Below are 16,298 nucleotides of genomic sequence, written 5' to 3'. Positions count from 1 at the left end.
TGATGTGAAACAATTATATTGTTCTTAACTTTATGTTAATTCCTGGTTTACTTTCCATTTTAATGACATTGCCTTCTTTACCATCCATGTAGGTCACCAGTTCAGAGCACATAAAGCAGTGCTGGCAGCTTGCAGCCAGTTCTTCCACAAGTTCTTTCAGGATTTCACACAGGAGCCTCTGGTGGAGATAGAGGGTATGTGTACATGACACCGTGCTGTGGACACTTGCATTATTTATTTTAGGGACCAATTTACAGGTAATATATATATTCTTTTACAAACCACTATTTTGAGAGACAGTTAAAAAACGGTTTTACTATTATATAAAATTAATTAAAGGCAGGGTAGGCAATGTTGTTGAGAAGCACTTTTGGTCAAATTTGCCTAAATAAACTTTACATCTTAATAGCAACCAATACATATAAAGGTTTGACGGTAATATTAAATCAATCCGACATTTGTGGGCGTCACAGAATAAACACAACCAATCATTAAGCCGGGCCCAGACTAATGATTGGGAGTCAGGTGGCTGAGCGGTTAGGGATTAGGACTAGTAATCAGAAGGTTGCCGGTTCAATTCCTGGCTATGACAAATGACGTTGTGTCCTTGGGCAAGGCACTTCACCCTACTTGCCTCGGGGGAATGTCCCTGTACTTACTGTAAGTCGCTCTGGATAAGAGTGTCTGCTAAATGTAATGTAAATGTAAATGTTACCTGTCTACCTACCTGCGCACACTCTGTCTCTCCACTTAATGCACGTTACTGTAGTTTTCAATCAGGCTAGGCAGAGGTATTGTAAACAACTGAGCTAGAGGCACAAGAATGAGAACAGCAGGCAACACATCCAGTTCCTGAATTCTCAGTTAAAAGACGAACAAGAAATCAGACATTATTTGAAAAGGCAACCACCAAGGTTTAGCTCCGATAGACGGCACTACAAAATCGCACACATGCACGCCCTCGATTACCTTTTAGTGTTCTGCGCTGCTGCCACCCTACACCATCCCCTTCTCCCCCATGTCTGTCTGTGCTCCTCCTCGTTGGGGGATTTCACTTATTGCTCCTTGCCTCATTGTCAAGGCAGGGAGCGCTTCCCCATGTACAGTACATCCACTCCGCCAAAGTCAAACATATTTTCATGTAGGCCTATATGAAAAAATTGTAAAATCACTCACGCGAGTGTCTGGACTGAACTATCATAATGAACATAAACAAGGCTAACGTTAGTACTTTCAAGCTAGCATGTTAGTATTGGGAAATTGTATTTACGCTTTAATGTTGGCCTGGTCAACCGCAGTGTAAAGGAATGATGTACTTTGCATCTGGAAAGTATTCACAGCGCTTTACTTTTTTCAGATGTTGTTATGTCACAGTATTTTTTACAACTACTCGCACATGTGCGACCTGCATATTTGACTTTTTAAATTTTCTTTTTAATGTTGAAAAACGAGGAAGGAACATCTGCCAGAGTTGGCCAACGTGTGTGAGGGGGGAGGGTCCGTAAGTGATTATTCAACTGCGTGGGTAACATCATCTACACTTGTGTGTCTCACTCGGGTGTCTTGCAAAGGGAATGATTGACAGCTAATATTAACCTATCTAAAATCTGCATTAAAGTTAAGAATCTAAAGTTTAATTTGTTATGTAACATTGGATAGAACGGTGGACCGGTCACTGTAACAGCTCACAGCAGGCACATACTACTGTGCAATTAGCGAGCATTTTGTAGAGAAATGAAAAGCGCAACAGTTATTTGCACTTCCACAAATGCTCCTGTAAGGAGTTGGAAAGACAGGAGGTCAGCAAACTAATCCATCTTGGCACACAGCTTTGTGCATCATTTATTCAAGTAGGCAAACAAAGACAATACTTTATGAACAGAAAACGTAGCTAGCCACCCACAACGTAGCCCAGACCTCACTGCACCCTTAAAGGTGTAGTGTCCACTTAAACCTGTCCAGTGAATTTTGTACTTTTTAATACAATTTTGGGAGCATATGGGACCAAAACGGACGCACTTTTGAGCCTTAAAAACAGAGAAATCAAATATGAGTAAGTACTTTTTATTTGTCAAGTACATAATACAAATTTAAAAAACGAAATTGGACTTCATGTGGTCATTTTATATAAACAATTTATTCCTCATCTCAATCCTGTCAAATAAAAATAAAAAAGCCTAAAAAGGACATACCCAAAGTAAATTGAAAGCTGTTCTTGAACCATTTGGAGTGCATGCATAATTGTGGTCTCTTTTGAAAGGTGACACTGAAGTTCTCAGAGGATTACCTCTGTGACTGCATGTCGCTGGGAGGAAGGCTCTGACTGTTGTGTGTGTGCTTATGCACCGAATAGCAGTTCAGAGTAATCTGCCTTCTTGGATACTCTGGGTGGTGTCCTGAAGGGGTTCCATCTGGAGACTCTTTTTGCAACAATTTTGCTGGGAGACTTCAACGCTCACATGGGCAGTGATGGATAAAACTGAAGGGGGGTGATTGGGAGGAAAGGCCTGCCTGATCTGAACCCGAATGGTGCTTTGCTCTTGGACTTCTGTGCTAGACATGGATTGGCCATAACAAACACTATGTTCGGGCATAAGTTTGTTCATAAGTGTACTTGGTACCAGAACACCTTATGCCAAAGATTGAAGATTGAGTTTGTGGTTGTATCGACCTACCACCGTATGCCTTGGACACTTGAGTAAAGAGAAGAGAAAATCTGTCAACTGATCACCATGTTCAAAGCCTCCATTGTGGAGGAAGCATGCAGGAGCTGTGGTTAGAATCAGTCATCAGTGCCTGTCGTAGCGGCAACCTGAGAACCCACTGGTGGAAAGAAGCTGTCAAGCTGAGGAGGCCTTTCAGGCTTGGTTGTCCCAGGGGTTTCCTGAAACGGGTACCGGGAAGCCAGAAGTGTGGGAGGAGTTCGGGGAGGCCATGGAGAAGGACTTTCAGTTGGCCTAAGGATATTCTGGTAAACCCTTCGGCAGCTCAGGAAGAGAAAACAGGGCTTGGCTCTGGCTGTGCTCAGCCGGGGTGGAGAACTGCTGAATCGGACTGGGGATATTATCTAGCGGTGGAGAGAGCACTTTGAGGAGCACCAGAACCCAACCAACACTTCCCTGTGGAGGAGGCCGAGTCTGGAAACGTGGGGCCCGTTGTCCGTACGTCGCTAACTCAGTTAGCTGGATTTGATTGTTGACGATTTGTCATTATCTTGGATTGTTCGGTTCTTCGAAGCTCATCCTGGACTTGCTGTCATAGCAACAGGTCCGTATGCTTAAACCTGCTCGGGAGCAGGTTTATTTTATGTAAACACGAATAGATTGAGGCTTTACAAGCAGAGGTGATACAGGAAGTCTGTCACAGACATGTCTTGTCCGTTTTTACTACAGGAACCTCTTGCAGAAGGTGCAAGAATAATTAGCAGAATTTAACATGAAACCGAATTAATTGCTCATTGCGTGATAGATAGGCTCCTTAAGCACAGCGCAATATGCTAGCCTATACTTTTTGAGAGGATAGCCTATCGTTTTTTTGTGAGGGTGTCATTTACATAATACATTTGTTGAAACCACATCATATGACATTAATGATAAATGAAAATATGAAAGTATGAAAAAAAAAAAAATAGGCCTAGCTTACTGTAATAAGCGATAAAACGCGTCACTCCTCTACATTTAATTGTACATTTAACATCCCTGGTGTTCTGATAAAATCTTCAAATTCGGAGTAACCTTCGAGCAAGCTGTTGCTCTGTTGGCTCTGTTGCGGAAAAAACGGCGCTGATTTTGGCCACGGTGACCAGCCATAGACTTATGTGAGCAGCTAATAGCAGCGTTGCTGATCAAGGTTTCTACTATCGATACATACCCCCTTTTAGACCAACGTATAACTCAATCCAGCTATACTAATCATAAACAACAAGTGTGTTCGAAGAACCGAATTAGCCAGATCATGATAAGCAAGATGATGTCATCTTGGATGTGTCATTTGATCTCGGATGTAATAAGCGACGTACGGAGAATGGGCCCCTGGTAGAGGCAGTATACATTTTGTTGACAAATTATGACAAAAAAAATAAATAAAAAAATCATGACTAAGACGATACGTTGATGAGCTAAAAATAGATCCTTGATAATAAAAAACTATGAGTTTTGTTTTAATTGACGAGACAAAAATGCAAGTTAATAAAGGTGCGGGGGGGGATTTAAATGTGTATTTTTTTGTGCAAAGAAATGTACGAGCATTTCTATAAAATTATTTTTGCCCCAACACTATGTGGAATTTAATGGAGATTGTAGAGGAAAAATACAATTAATCAATTGTAGAGTTGGACTGTAATTTAACAATATTGAACAACATTAAGGGGTCTGAACACTTAATTTTACTGTGCATGGGAATTGGCTTGGTTTATGGAAATTTATTAGACTCTTTATTCAAATGGAAAAGCAGTTGTCAAATGGCAATTCAATGTGCAAATGACAATGCAATCCGCAATTCAGTTTGTATTATTTTGAATAACATTCTCAATGAACGCTTACTGCATTGTATTTCATATTGACAAGGTTTTTTCGACTCTTTATTCAAATGGGAATGGATTTTTGAAATGGCAATTCAATGTGCAAAGTGGCAATGCAATCCGCAATTCAAATGGAAAAGCAGTTGTCAAATGGCAAATCAATCTGCAAATGACAATGCAATCTGCAATTCAGGGAGTATTACATTTACATTTAGTCATTTAGCAGACGCTCTTATCTAGAGCGACTTACAGTAAGTTCAGGGACATTCCCCCCGAGGCAAGTAGGGTGAAGTGCCTTGCCCAAGGACACAATGTAATTGGCACGGCCAGGAATCGAACCGGCAACCTTCTGATTAATAGCCCGATTCCCTAACCGCTCAGACATCTGACCCCACATATTATTTTGAATAACATTTTGAAGGAATGCTTATTACATTGCATATCATATTGACAAGGTTTTTTTCGACTCTTTATTCAAATGGCAATGCATTTTTCAAATGGCAATTCAATGTGGGGCAGCGAAACAGCGCCCCCAGTCTATTGCATTAACATATACGTGTCACCACGCTCTTTTTGGTGCAAAATTCAAATGGAAATACAATCTGTCAGTGGATCGTCGAGGCGGGTCTTCAGTTTGGACGTCACTTCCTCGTTCAGTGACTTGGATAACATTGAACAGTTGGCAATTTTCAATTTGGTCTTCAGTTAGGAATTTGACATGTGTTTTGTGTTTATTCTGACACCTTCAATTTCGCTCAATGCTCAAATCCGGACCCAACAGTAGGCTACAATTGAATTAAATATTTACCTTTATTGACAGACTGCAATACTATTGTGTTTTAGTCCGCCTCTTCACTAACGTAAAGACTAAGTTTAGTTCTGGTTGTATTATCAATCTAGCCTGGCTCTGCCCTCCTATGTACTTCTGCTCAATTGTCATTTTGCTTCTGTACTAGGTCTGGGCTTTCGGTATATTAGTCGTTTTATGCCAGTCGCATTTTTGGCGGTCCAATCAGCGAACAGAGGGTCTAATAAACTTCCATATTGGTTTGATTTTGAATTAATGAAAACCTTTATTGAAAACCTATATTGCCCCGAGGGGAATTTGTTCTGCACCAAGAGCGTAAAAACAGAGATACATTCAACACTGCAGACAGGACAGTACAGTGGACATAACACAATTATTAAAAAGCACAGCGAGACAATGAATGCAAGAATAAAATAATACAAAAATACAACTGAAGGCATCGCAGGAATAACTTAAGAATGTCAGCAGGTCCAATTCAATGTAAAGTGCAGAGTGCCAGAAAGGATAAAAACTAGGGCTGTCAAGCGATTAAAATATTAAATCGCGATTAATCACATTATTTCATATGATTAATCGCAATTAACCCAATTTTTTTTTGTGAAATAACATTAAAAGGGTGTACTTAAAAACTTCAAATAACTGGAGGATAACAAGAGGAAATAGGGTAACACTTTATAATAAGTCAACGCTTTTTGGCATTTACAAAGTGTTAACTAATAGTTAGTTAATCCTTTATAAAACATTTTGAAACATTAACAATACATTATTAAATAGTTAATATGCTTATTATTAAACACTGTTAATCAATAAACACTGTTAAAAATTATGGATTTTATTCATAATACAATTCATAAGGTGTTTGATAACTGCATTATCATACTTTATAGACAGCTTGTTAATATAGTTGCAAACCAGTAGTTTAAAAGGTGTTAGTGGTACATGAGCTGGTATAGAAAGCATTAGCAAATGGTGAACAAACCATTTACATTACCTTTACAAAGCATGAGTAAATAACTAACAACATATTTACTTATGTCTTTAATTAATGTACGCCAAATCGAATACATTATGTACACTAATACTTAGCAGATATCTTAATAACTATTTTTATAAAGACTAACTAATGATGCAACTTCTGATTAGTAATGCAAGTTATAAAGCATTTACTAACTGTTAGTTAACCTGTTTACGCTCCTGTTTCGCCCGCGAGACAAAAATGCTGCCTCCCCCTTCCTCAGTTACGACGCACTAAATTCTAAAAAATATATTTTTTAGACGCTACACATGTTATACATCGTTGGAAAGCTACGATTCTTGTGCTTCCATTGAAATAAACCAATTCAAGATCAAGTCGCAATAGCAAGCAAAGTCAACGTCTTTTTCCGGTGAACATTCCTTCAACAATGCCAAAGAAAAAAGTTGTACTCACCCTAAGTTGTTCAAATAGGTCCAGGTGTGCAAATCATGCCATCAAAACTTGATCTGCGTAAGTCCCAAGGGTTCAAAGTATCTAACCATGTAAAGTAATTCGTCCAAATACAATGTTTTACGTTCATGAATAGCCATTATCCTTTGTTTCATTATGCAAGTTAGCCGAAGGAAGAAACAACTTGTTCACATAAAAGTGTTATTTTCTCCGATTTATCAACGGAGTATTTACAAAATGAAGGTCTCAAAATGTCCGTTGAACCCTCCCCTTTTGATTGACACCTTGTTCGACCCAATAGGAGCTTCCATGCCCCGTTGACAGCCCTCTAAAGCCAACTAGGTCTGTGCGTCCTGCCCCCCCCCGCCCCCCCCCCCCACACTCGTTCTAAACAAATTTCTCGAACTGGCTTCGACTGGCTCTGAAATTAGCTCGTTAGCCTTGTAGCTGACAGCTAGCTGAAAATGCCAATACCTCATTTGTATGCGTCTGTGGAGCCTTCAAAATAACAGTCGATTGCGCAATATGGTTGACAGAATCAGTGTTCTTTGTGCGCCAATCCTTGGAATCAGATAAAGCACTCCAATGTGTTCATGCTTCAGTTTTTGTGTTTCAGTATTACTAATTAGGGATTTAGCTATTATATATGATATTTCTAAGTACCAGAGATGGGCCAGAGATAACAATTATGAAAAATAATACCTTTTTATTTGACCTTGACCTTGGTTACAAAGGGTCATTTTGGAGTCTCCAAAAGACCCTTTTAGAAAATTCCTGGATGTACTCTTATAAAAACATGTGTCAAATATGAATATATTGTGGTATTATGTTTGACTTTTGATTTGAATTGGGTAAGGCTTCAACCTGTGGTCCAATTTAGTCTTCCAGATAATACCTACCACCTCTAGGCCTCTTCAGGCCTCTGTTTTCAAAACAAAATCTAGGCGGAAATAGAAATTTTCACTTTCCTTGTGTTCAAGCTTCTATTACTCAACACTAGAAGGACTGACAGGGGTCCTGACAACAGGGGACATAACTTCAGAGTGTCAGCTTTCAAAAGAGATCATTTACATGCATGTACTCCAAATGGTTCAAGAACAGCTTCCAATTTACTTTGGGTATGCTGTTTAGGCGTTTTCAGGCAAATTTAACAGGAACATGAAAAGGTTAAGGCTTTTGCGTGACCTAATCTAAAGTGTGAACTATGCCTTATTAAACAATTATAAGTTATTTATTAAGGTATTCTTCTCCATTCTCGAACCTCACATTCACAAAGACTGAACATACGTTTCTCAAAAGGAAACAGACACAACACAATGTGATACACAAAATTACAATTTATTGAAGTAATGACAGGCATGTGTCTTACTAACTACTTAGCTCTACTAACCGAGAGTGACAGCGGTTGATACGTTAAAACCTCAGTTAATTTTGAACCTCAATTTCCCGGCATGACCGAACGGTCGAGGTTAGTAAGTTGTTTATTATATGGCATTTTTAGCTCTTTTCATTTAAAACATGTCGTTTTGTTCAGCTCTACTCAAGTCTTCTCACGGTGTGTTTCAGGTGTTAGCACCTAGCAACCAATCTGAAATCTGAGCAACCAAACCTAGCAATCTGCCTAGCGCTTGTCGTTTATCTCTCTGTGTTCACACTTTTTAGAAAGTTAAGAATTTCCTTGTCACTGTTGATGTCTTCATTGTCATCTGGATAGTAAAACTCCTCGATCTCGCTCATTTTGAAGATGACATCAGCGGAGGGCAATAAGAATACGTATCACAGACATGAAAATCCCTCACCTTTCGGCGAAATTCGCCATTTTGAAACCAAAATAGGTGACCTACGTGAATCGTGTAGATTCGATGAGAAATTGTTTGGGGGGGGAGGTAGTATTCATATTCAGTGAACTGCGAACAGGTGCGCGTGTCAGAAGGGAGCGCAAGTGCATGGAAATATTAACGCGAAGGGCCTTGCATCACCAGTGCAGACCACCATCAGAAGCTGAAAGCATGCCTGGCCTCGGCGATTTACCTGACTGAATTTGGTGAATGTTGGTTTCAATAATTTTTATATTTTCTGGTATATCTAAGTTAAGTTACCCAGGAGCTCTGTTGACATAGACTTAGCTAACGTTAGCTACATCTTGATGAATTGAGTCATTGAACACAGCAGGAGAGAACGCAACGTTAACCAGCTAGCTAAAGCTCCGGTGGAAAATTATTAGTTTATGCTACCGTCTTTGAAGAGGTAGATTTTGAGGTGAGGAGACTGACAAGGCAGAAGGTAAAGTGGTCCACCGTTCTACAGTAGCGGTGAATGTTGGTTTCAATAATTTTTATATTTTCTGGTATATCTAAGTTTAGTTACCCAGGAGCTCTGTACATAGACTTAAGGCCGATTTATACTTCTCCGTTTTTACGGAGACGGACACAGGGAACGCCCTGTGTCCGACAGACTGACAAGGCAGAAGGTAAAGTGGTCCACCGTTCTACAGTAGCGGACTGGCCATCGGGAGCACCGGGAGAATTCCCGATGGGCCGAAGCACTTCTGGGCCGGAGGGCCGCTTGCCTTATTATTTTTTTTACTAGCCTACTAATAGAAATGTATGCAGAAGATTGAGCGACACGGTTGGCCAGCAACACGGTTGGCCGGCCCCCCTTTCCCTCAGGACGGTTGGTATATTCCAAATGAACGTCTATGCAGCCCTTAGTGCAGCTTACGCACAACAGTGACACTGACAGATCGAAAGCTAGCTATAGAGACAATATAAAGATGGAAAACCAGGTTAAGAAAAGTAAACGTAATTACCTTCACTAGACAATGTTTTACCAATTGGACAAACGGCTATGTTTGTTTGTTTTACATCAAGCTCCAAAAACGATTTTTCGCTCAAATCAGCCCCAAAAATTCGGGCTCGCATTAAGCGTGGAAGTCCCTAACTAGCATCACATAGGGCACATAATTTGCATGCATTAGCAGGGCGCTCGCTATGGTGGCGTATACGGGACCGGTTCTGGTGGGCCGGTCTGGATCAAGTCCAGGGCCTATTTTTACTCCCAGTCCGTCCCTGTCGTTCTATCAATAAGCAGACCTGCCAACCTGTACGCAATTTGTGTAGCGGATACGCATTTTGACTTCAAAGTACGCTGGTACTTGTATTGGCTGTCAATCATGATGGAAGAGTAGACAAGTTAAGTTACAGCATGTCCACCATCTCTTGTGGGGGTTATGCATTAAAGATCCTGTAAAGTGGAATTAAAAACGAGTTTCAAGTTCACCACACCACAGAATAATGTGTTATTAACTACCCATCCGAATTCGAATGAAAAAAAAACACAGACAAGTATGTTAAATTAGGCTTTGAAATCGTAAGAAAATCATCAGTCTTCTCTGTTTGATACTGGGGGGGCGTGTCGCCTGAAGGAGCTGAAGCTCGGCCCCCTCGCTGGAAGGCGCCGCCTCTCGAGTAAGCTACCTACGGCCCAGATAATGGACGCTACGTCAAGCCGAACAAAACAGTATAGAATTAGAATGTATTTGTTCAATGAGTGAAACATACAGATGCATATAAATGAAATATTCCCCTGAGCTGTAACACAGGAGTAAACATTTACAGCAGAGACAGCAGACAGTGAGCTTTCCAAATACTTCTAGCACATTAGCTACCATTTCACCAAAATACCATAATTCTACACCGAGTAGCCTAATATCAAGTTAGCGGTTTGCACTAATTATAGCAGAGATACCGCTGGAAAAGTTATCTAGTATAATTATAACAAACACACAGAACTGAGTGATGAACTGCTGGTGGAGGTGCATGGTCCAGGTGCGACCGGAGGATGAACGGCCGGGGGGCGATGCTCTGTACGGCTCCGCGCTGCAAGAGAAGCCGTGTGTTGGTGAACCCCGTCTGTCTCTGGTCCATGTTGATTTGGGATCTTCCCACGTATTGTTGTAGTATATAAGAAACCAAATGTTTACTCTTCGACAGGTCAGCAAATGCTTTGTCGCCTCAATTTGTTAAAACAAACAAATCTCTGCTTTCAAAGGCGTTTGCAGACCTGTCGAGGAGTAAACATTTGCAGTTTATTACAGCCATTTTTGGAAAATAAAATACAGCTTTGGGTAACCAACTTTTATACCAATACTACTGTATTGCTTCTTAATGGAAATAAAATACTATTTTATTACCCAGGTAAATAAATTAACAGCTATTTCTTCTAAAAAAACAAAAAATCTATATACTCTTTCTATAAATGTTTAATAAGGCATAGATAGTTTACACTTTAGATTAGGTCACGCAAAAGCCTTAACTAACAGTTAGTAAATGCTTTATAACTTGCATTGCTAATCAGAAGTTGCATCATTAGTAAGTCTTTATAAAATAGTTGTTAAGATATCTGCAAAGCATAGTGTACATCATGTATTCGACTTGGCATACATTAATTAAAGACATAAGTAAATATGTTGTTAGTTATTTACTCATGCTTTATAAAGGTAATGTAAATTACATTACATTTAGTCATTTAGCAGACGCTCTTATCCAGAGCGACTTACAGTAAGTACAGGGACATTCCCCCCGAGGCAAGTAGGGTGAAGTGCCTTGCCCAAGGACACAACGTCAGTTTGCATGACCGGGAATCGAACTGGCAACCTTCGGATTACCAGCCCGATTCCCTCACCGCTCAGCCACCTGACTCCCTAAAGGTTTGTTCACCATTTGCTAATGCTTTCTATACCAGCTCATGTACCATTAACACCTTTTAAACTACTGGTTTGCAACTATATTAACAAGCTGTCTATAAAGTATGATAATGCAGTTATCAAACACCTTATGAATTGTATTATGAATAAAATCCATAATTTTTAAGTGTTTATTAATGATCAACATAGTGTTTAATAATAAGCTTATTAACTATTTAATAATGTATTGTTAATGTTTCAAAATGTTTTATGAAGGATTAACTAACTATTAGTTAACACTTTGTAAATGCCAAAAAGCATTGACTTATTATAAAGTGTTACCGGAAAGGGTAAGGGTTTTATTCACTCACACATAGGCTGTACAATATTGAACATACATTGTTATATTTTTAGGATATGTAAATGAAAATTTAACACATGTAGTCACATACTACAGTGTCCATATAACAAGTTCAGATGGAACACAACTTAAATTGTGAGGGAGTTTTATTCACTCAAACTATACTGCTTTATAATAAAAATCCACAAAACTAGACTTGTTCTTGAATATAAAATACATTTAAGACATGTAGTCTCATACTACAATATCCTGCTCCATAATATTCAAATCTTACTCAACAAAACAAAGTAATGACTGTCAGAAGCCCTCACAAAAGCCAATCAATAAACCTTTCAATAGAACATACTTCAGATACTTAAGCAACCACAGATTGGCCTTAATTTTGAACAATACAGGTTCTATTTTGTTTACCCAAGCCAGCTGCTCAGACACACAAGTCTGTTCACATTTCCAGACGACAGGGCAGCTCGCTTCTTTTGCACAATATGCCCAGAGAGAGAAAACAACCTCTCACATGGTACTGATGTGGCAGGTGTTGCCAAGTACTTGCGAGCAAGGCAGGCTAACTTGTGTGCCCCAGCATGTTTGGACCACCACTCCAAGGGACAATCCTCCATGCTGATGACAGGCTCGGCTCTATAGCGCTCTATAGATTTTTCAATACAGTCCTCCTCTTCATCAGATTCAGAATCAGAAGTAGCTAAGAGAGCTGCTTTCTTCTGTGGAGGTTCAGACGTTGGTGTTTGCAATGGTTGCTGTCGGGGCATCTCCTCCTTCAGAATGCCAGAAAGCAATGCCCACACCTCAGCTCTCTCAGGTCTGTGCAGACACTTGAGGTCCTTGAATCTTGGGTCAAGTGCTGTGGAGATTTTCAGCCATGTACTGTTTGTTTTGTCTTTGTGTAGCCGGTGTGTGGTGAAACTCACTCCTCAAGTATGTAACAGGCCACCCGTGTCAACGGATTGCTAGCTTTTCGTTGGTAGTGGTGGCGCTTGGGAAGTCAGAGGTGGCAGGTTCGACTCCTGGTGGGAGCGAACATTGGCCCGTATGCCTCTGACGGAGCTTGCAAGACCACGTCTGTTACATTTGCGTTTTTCCATGTCCAAGGTGAAGGTCTGCTTGAACTTGAGGATGTAGCCTTGGTCATCCTCTGAACTCTTCATCACCCGAGACAGATGGCATAACAGTGCGTGTCCACTGCAGCGACGCGATGCGAGCGACAACATGTTTTCCATTCATTTTCAATGGGGCCAGGCGAATTGCTTGCGTGGTGCATTGTGGGTAGCGACGCGACCGAGTTGAGATTTTCTCAACTTTATGCAAATGAGGAGCGATTTTCGCTAGCGATGGCCAATCGGAGTGTTTTCTTGTTTTTTGTAACGTAGCAACCATGGTGAACATTTCTAGCTTTCTAGGTTTCAAGGTGGAGGAGAAACTAATCTTTTGCGTGGCTGCTTACCCAGTCCTGTACGATACATAGATGTATTCGTACAGAGATGTTAATAAAAAACGATGCATGGCGCAAGGTTGCCGAAGTTGTTGGTACTTGTACTTTCAAATTCAGTCTAGTCACATTATGTAACTTCGTTCTCTGGTAACTAGCTAGCCCGGCTGGAACTCCCTATCGTATCGACAGATTAGACTTTGAGTAATATAATAAAATGTTTTTTACACATGTCAACATGTATGTCTATTAAACTGTTTTGTATTTTGTATACAAGTTGTATTTTGATCGATGTTGCGAGTACGTAAACCCAAGTCTGCACACTTGGCCATGACAACTACAACAGTGACTTTAGAGAACTACATTCTACATTAATCTGTTTGAAACGCCCCCGAGCGTGGTGAACTGTGGGAAGGCGAGCGATGGCAAGCGATTCGCGTCGCTGCAGTGGACACACACTGTAAGGCAGGCAGCACCACAGAACAGGATACAAACGTTTCTCCTCCAAGGAGTTCAGTGAAGTATCTGCAAAAGACAATTAAAAATTAAACTCTGAGGGACTTTCACTTTTAGATTCTTTCATACACAAAAAGCAATACCAAACATCCGTAAGATGGACGTAAGGCTAAAATAATTGCCCTTTAACTCAGTTGTAAACAATGGCACACACACGTTAAGCACTGTGTATATCATATTTGACACTGAACGTATTACGCTTCACCATGCAGCCAGAAAGGAAGTGAGTTACCAGCAGTGTCTGCAGCTTTTCCAGCTCAGCATTTGTTGGCATGGTGACGTTGGTTTTATGCAGGGCTAGGGCCTCTCTCAGTGGATATTTGTTTCTTTGTACACGCTTCTCTGACTCTGTCTTCAGCCAATGTGCGACTTGCTGTTTCTGGAGTTCTGCAATATTTGGTGAACTGTGTTTAAAGTGCCCCACCACCTTTCGGCATTTGGACAGTGCACTGTCAAATGCAATGAGTTTACATGTTCTCCCCGTGCCTGCGTGGGTTTCCTCTGGGTACTCCGGTTTCCCCCACCATCATAAAGACATGCATCGTATGAATGTTGGTAATGAATGTTGGTGGTGGTCGGAGGGGCTGTAGGCGCTGACTGGCAGCCACGCTTCTGTACCACCACCGGTTTGACTGTGTCTGAATGAATGTTCCAAATCCTTTGCAAGTTTTTCCCTCTCGGTTTCATACAGCTCGTGTATCTTAGAGACGACTGTGGCTCTTGAGGGTAACTCATAAGTTGGGTCATTGGACGCAATCCGAATGATGTCACACAGACTTTCGTCCTCCGCTATGTAAATCAGCCTGCATGCTGTGGCGATCCATTTAGCTAACGCTATGGTTAATTTGCCGGAGGTTGACGCGTGCATTGATTTTTGTCTAGCATCGAGTGTTGTCTGCCGTAGGCTTATACTACCGGAGCAAACGCTGCTGTTTCTGCTAGCTGTGTGCTTTGCTTGCAGATGATATTTAAGGCTGGAAGTACTCCGATGATAACTTAACTCAGCCTGACAATCAATACAAACAACCTTGGTTTAGTCAACCGAGCCGTCTGGCAACTTTTTAAAATTAAACTTCCATTTAAAATCCCTTCAACAGCCCTAATAAAAACATTATCTGATTTGATTGAGCAGCTGAATACTTCTTGGGACAAAGGATTTGATGCCTCTCTTGGTCCTCATCCGTGGCATCATGTACCTGCGTCCTGAAGGTAAGAGTTCATACTCAGACCACAGGGGGTGATGTGAATCGGAAAAATCTTTTGGGCCAGATTTGCAGTGTATTTATCAGTCAGCAATGAAATAGTGTTCATGGTTTCACCAGTGATCTTGCTACCGACTTTAACAACTTTGTCCAATTTGTTTTTGTTTTGTAAAGACAGTGCTCCGCCCCAGCTCTGAATACAAAAAGTACTCTCTACAAAACTTTTGTAAAACAATCTCAGCATTGTACTATTCACGTTAAAACTTCTGAATTTCCTTAAAAAATACAGCCGTTGCTGGGCCTTTGCAAATCTGACACCAGTGTTGGAGTTCCACGTCAGCTTGTTGTCAATAATTGTACCTAGGTACTTATATTTAGGTACAATTTCAATGGTGGTATTTTCCACAGTGACAGGAGAGTGAGAGGAGTTTTTCCTAAAATCAATTATCATTTCTTTCCTTTTCTTAGTATTTAAGATCAGTGCGTTGTCTTTGCACCATTTATAAAAACAGTTGATCTCAGCTCTATACTCATAGCCTCATTATTATTTAAAAGACTAAGAACCGCTACATCATTGCATATTTAATGAGAGAACAGTTGCTACTATGGCTGAGACAATCATTGGTATACAATGTGAAAAGTAAAGGCAAGAGGATGCAACCTTGTGGTACCCCAGTGTTTGTATTGATGATTATCATTATTTGATTATTTGTATTGATTGACAGAAGAAGAATGACCATGTATGTTTACAAACTGTTTCCTATCAGTAAGGAAGTTATAAATCCACCTGATCAAAGTGTGGTTAACACCCAGGCTGCTTAGTTTATCTGCCAGAAGGTTAGTCCTGACAGTATTGAAAGCAGATGAGAAATCTGCGAAAAAGATCCTCACATAGGATGATGGTGTTTCCAGGTGATTACAGACTTTATTTAGCAGGGTAACTGTTGCATCGTCTACGCCCCTCCTCGCTTTATTAGCAAACTGTAAAGCATCCATCACACTGTGTTTCAGACTTCAGGTGTGGTAACATTATGCGCTCAAAACATTTCATCGGTACAGAGGTCAACACAATAGGCCTGAATTAATTTTAGTCAGAGACATGGAACATTTTCCATATGTTGGGAATTAATTGTGCCTTTAACGAAGTTTGGAAGAGTTTTGTGAACACAGGACATAATTGTTCACAACACTTTTTCAGTGCAACACTATCCAATCCATCAGGACCAGCGGATTTTTTAATGTCGATTTTGGAAAAAACATGCTGCACTTCCTTGGATGTTATATTAATGCCACCAACTCTCCAATCTGTTTTAGTTTCTTGAGGTTGTGGTCAGTTTC

The 16,298-nt window shown here is 40.4% G+C and overlaps 1 protein-coding gene across 2 annotated transcripts in view; it reads left to right on the top strand.

Annotated features, from left to right (window-relative positions):
* znf131 (zinc finger protein 131) overlaps positions 1 to 16,298 on the top strand; it is a 29,177-nt gene that overhangs the window by 1,413 nt on the left and 11,466 nt on the right. For both annotated transcript variants that reach the window (XM_062454224.1, XM_062454223.1), the window contains one exon: positions 93 to 194. In XM_062454224.1, the coding sequence (XP_062310208.1) occupies positions 93 to 194 (102 nt within the window). The remainder of the gene's footprint in view (positions 1 to 92; positions 195 to 16,298) is intronic.

The sequence above is a fragment of the Osmerus eperlanus genome, chromosome 28 (assembly GCF_963692335.1).
Source record: "Osmerus eperlanus chromosome 28, fOsmEpe2.1, whole genome shotgun sequence".
Classification (NCBI taxonomy): domain Eukaryota; kingdom Metazoa; phylum Chordata; class Actinopteri; order Osmeriformes; family Osmeridae; genus Osmerus; species Osmerus eperlanus.
This window is presented reverse-complemented; position numbering and strand designations above follow the sequence as displayed.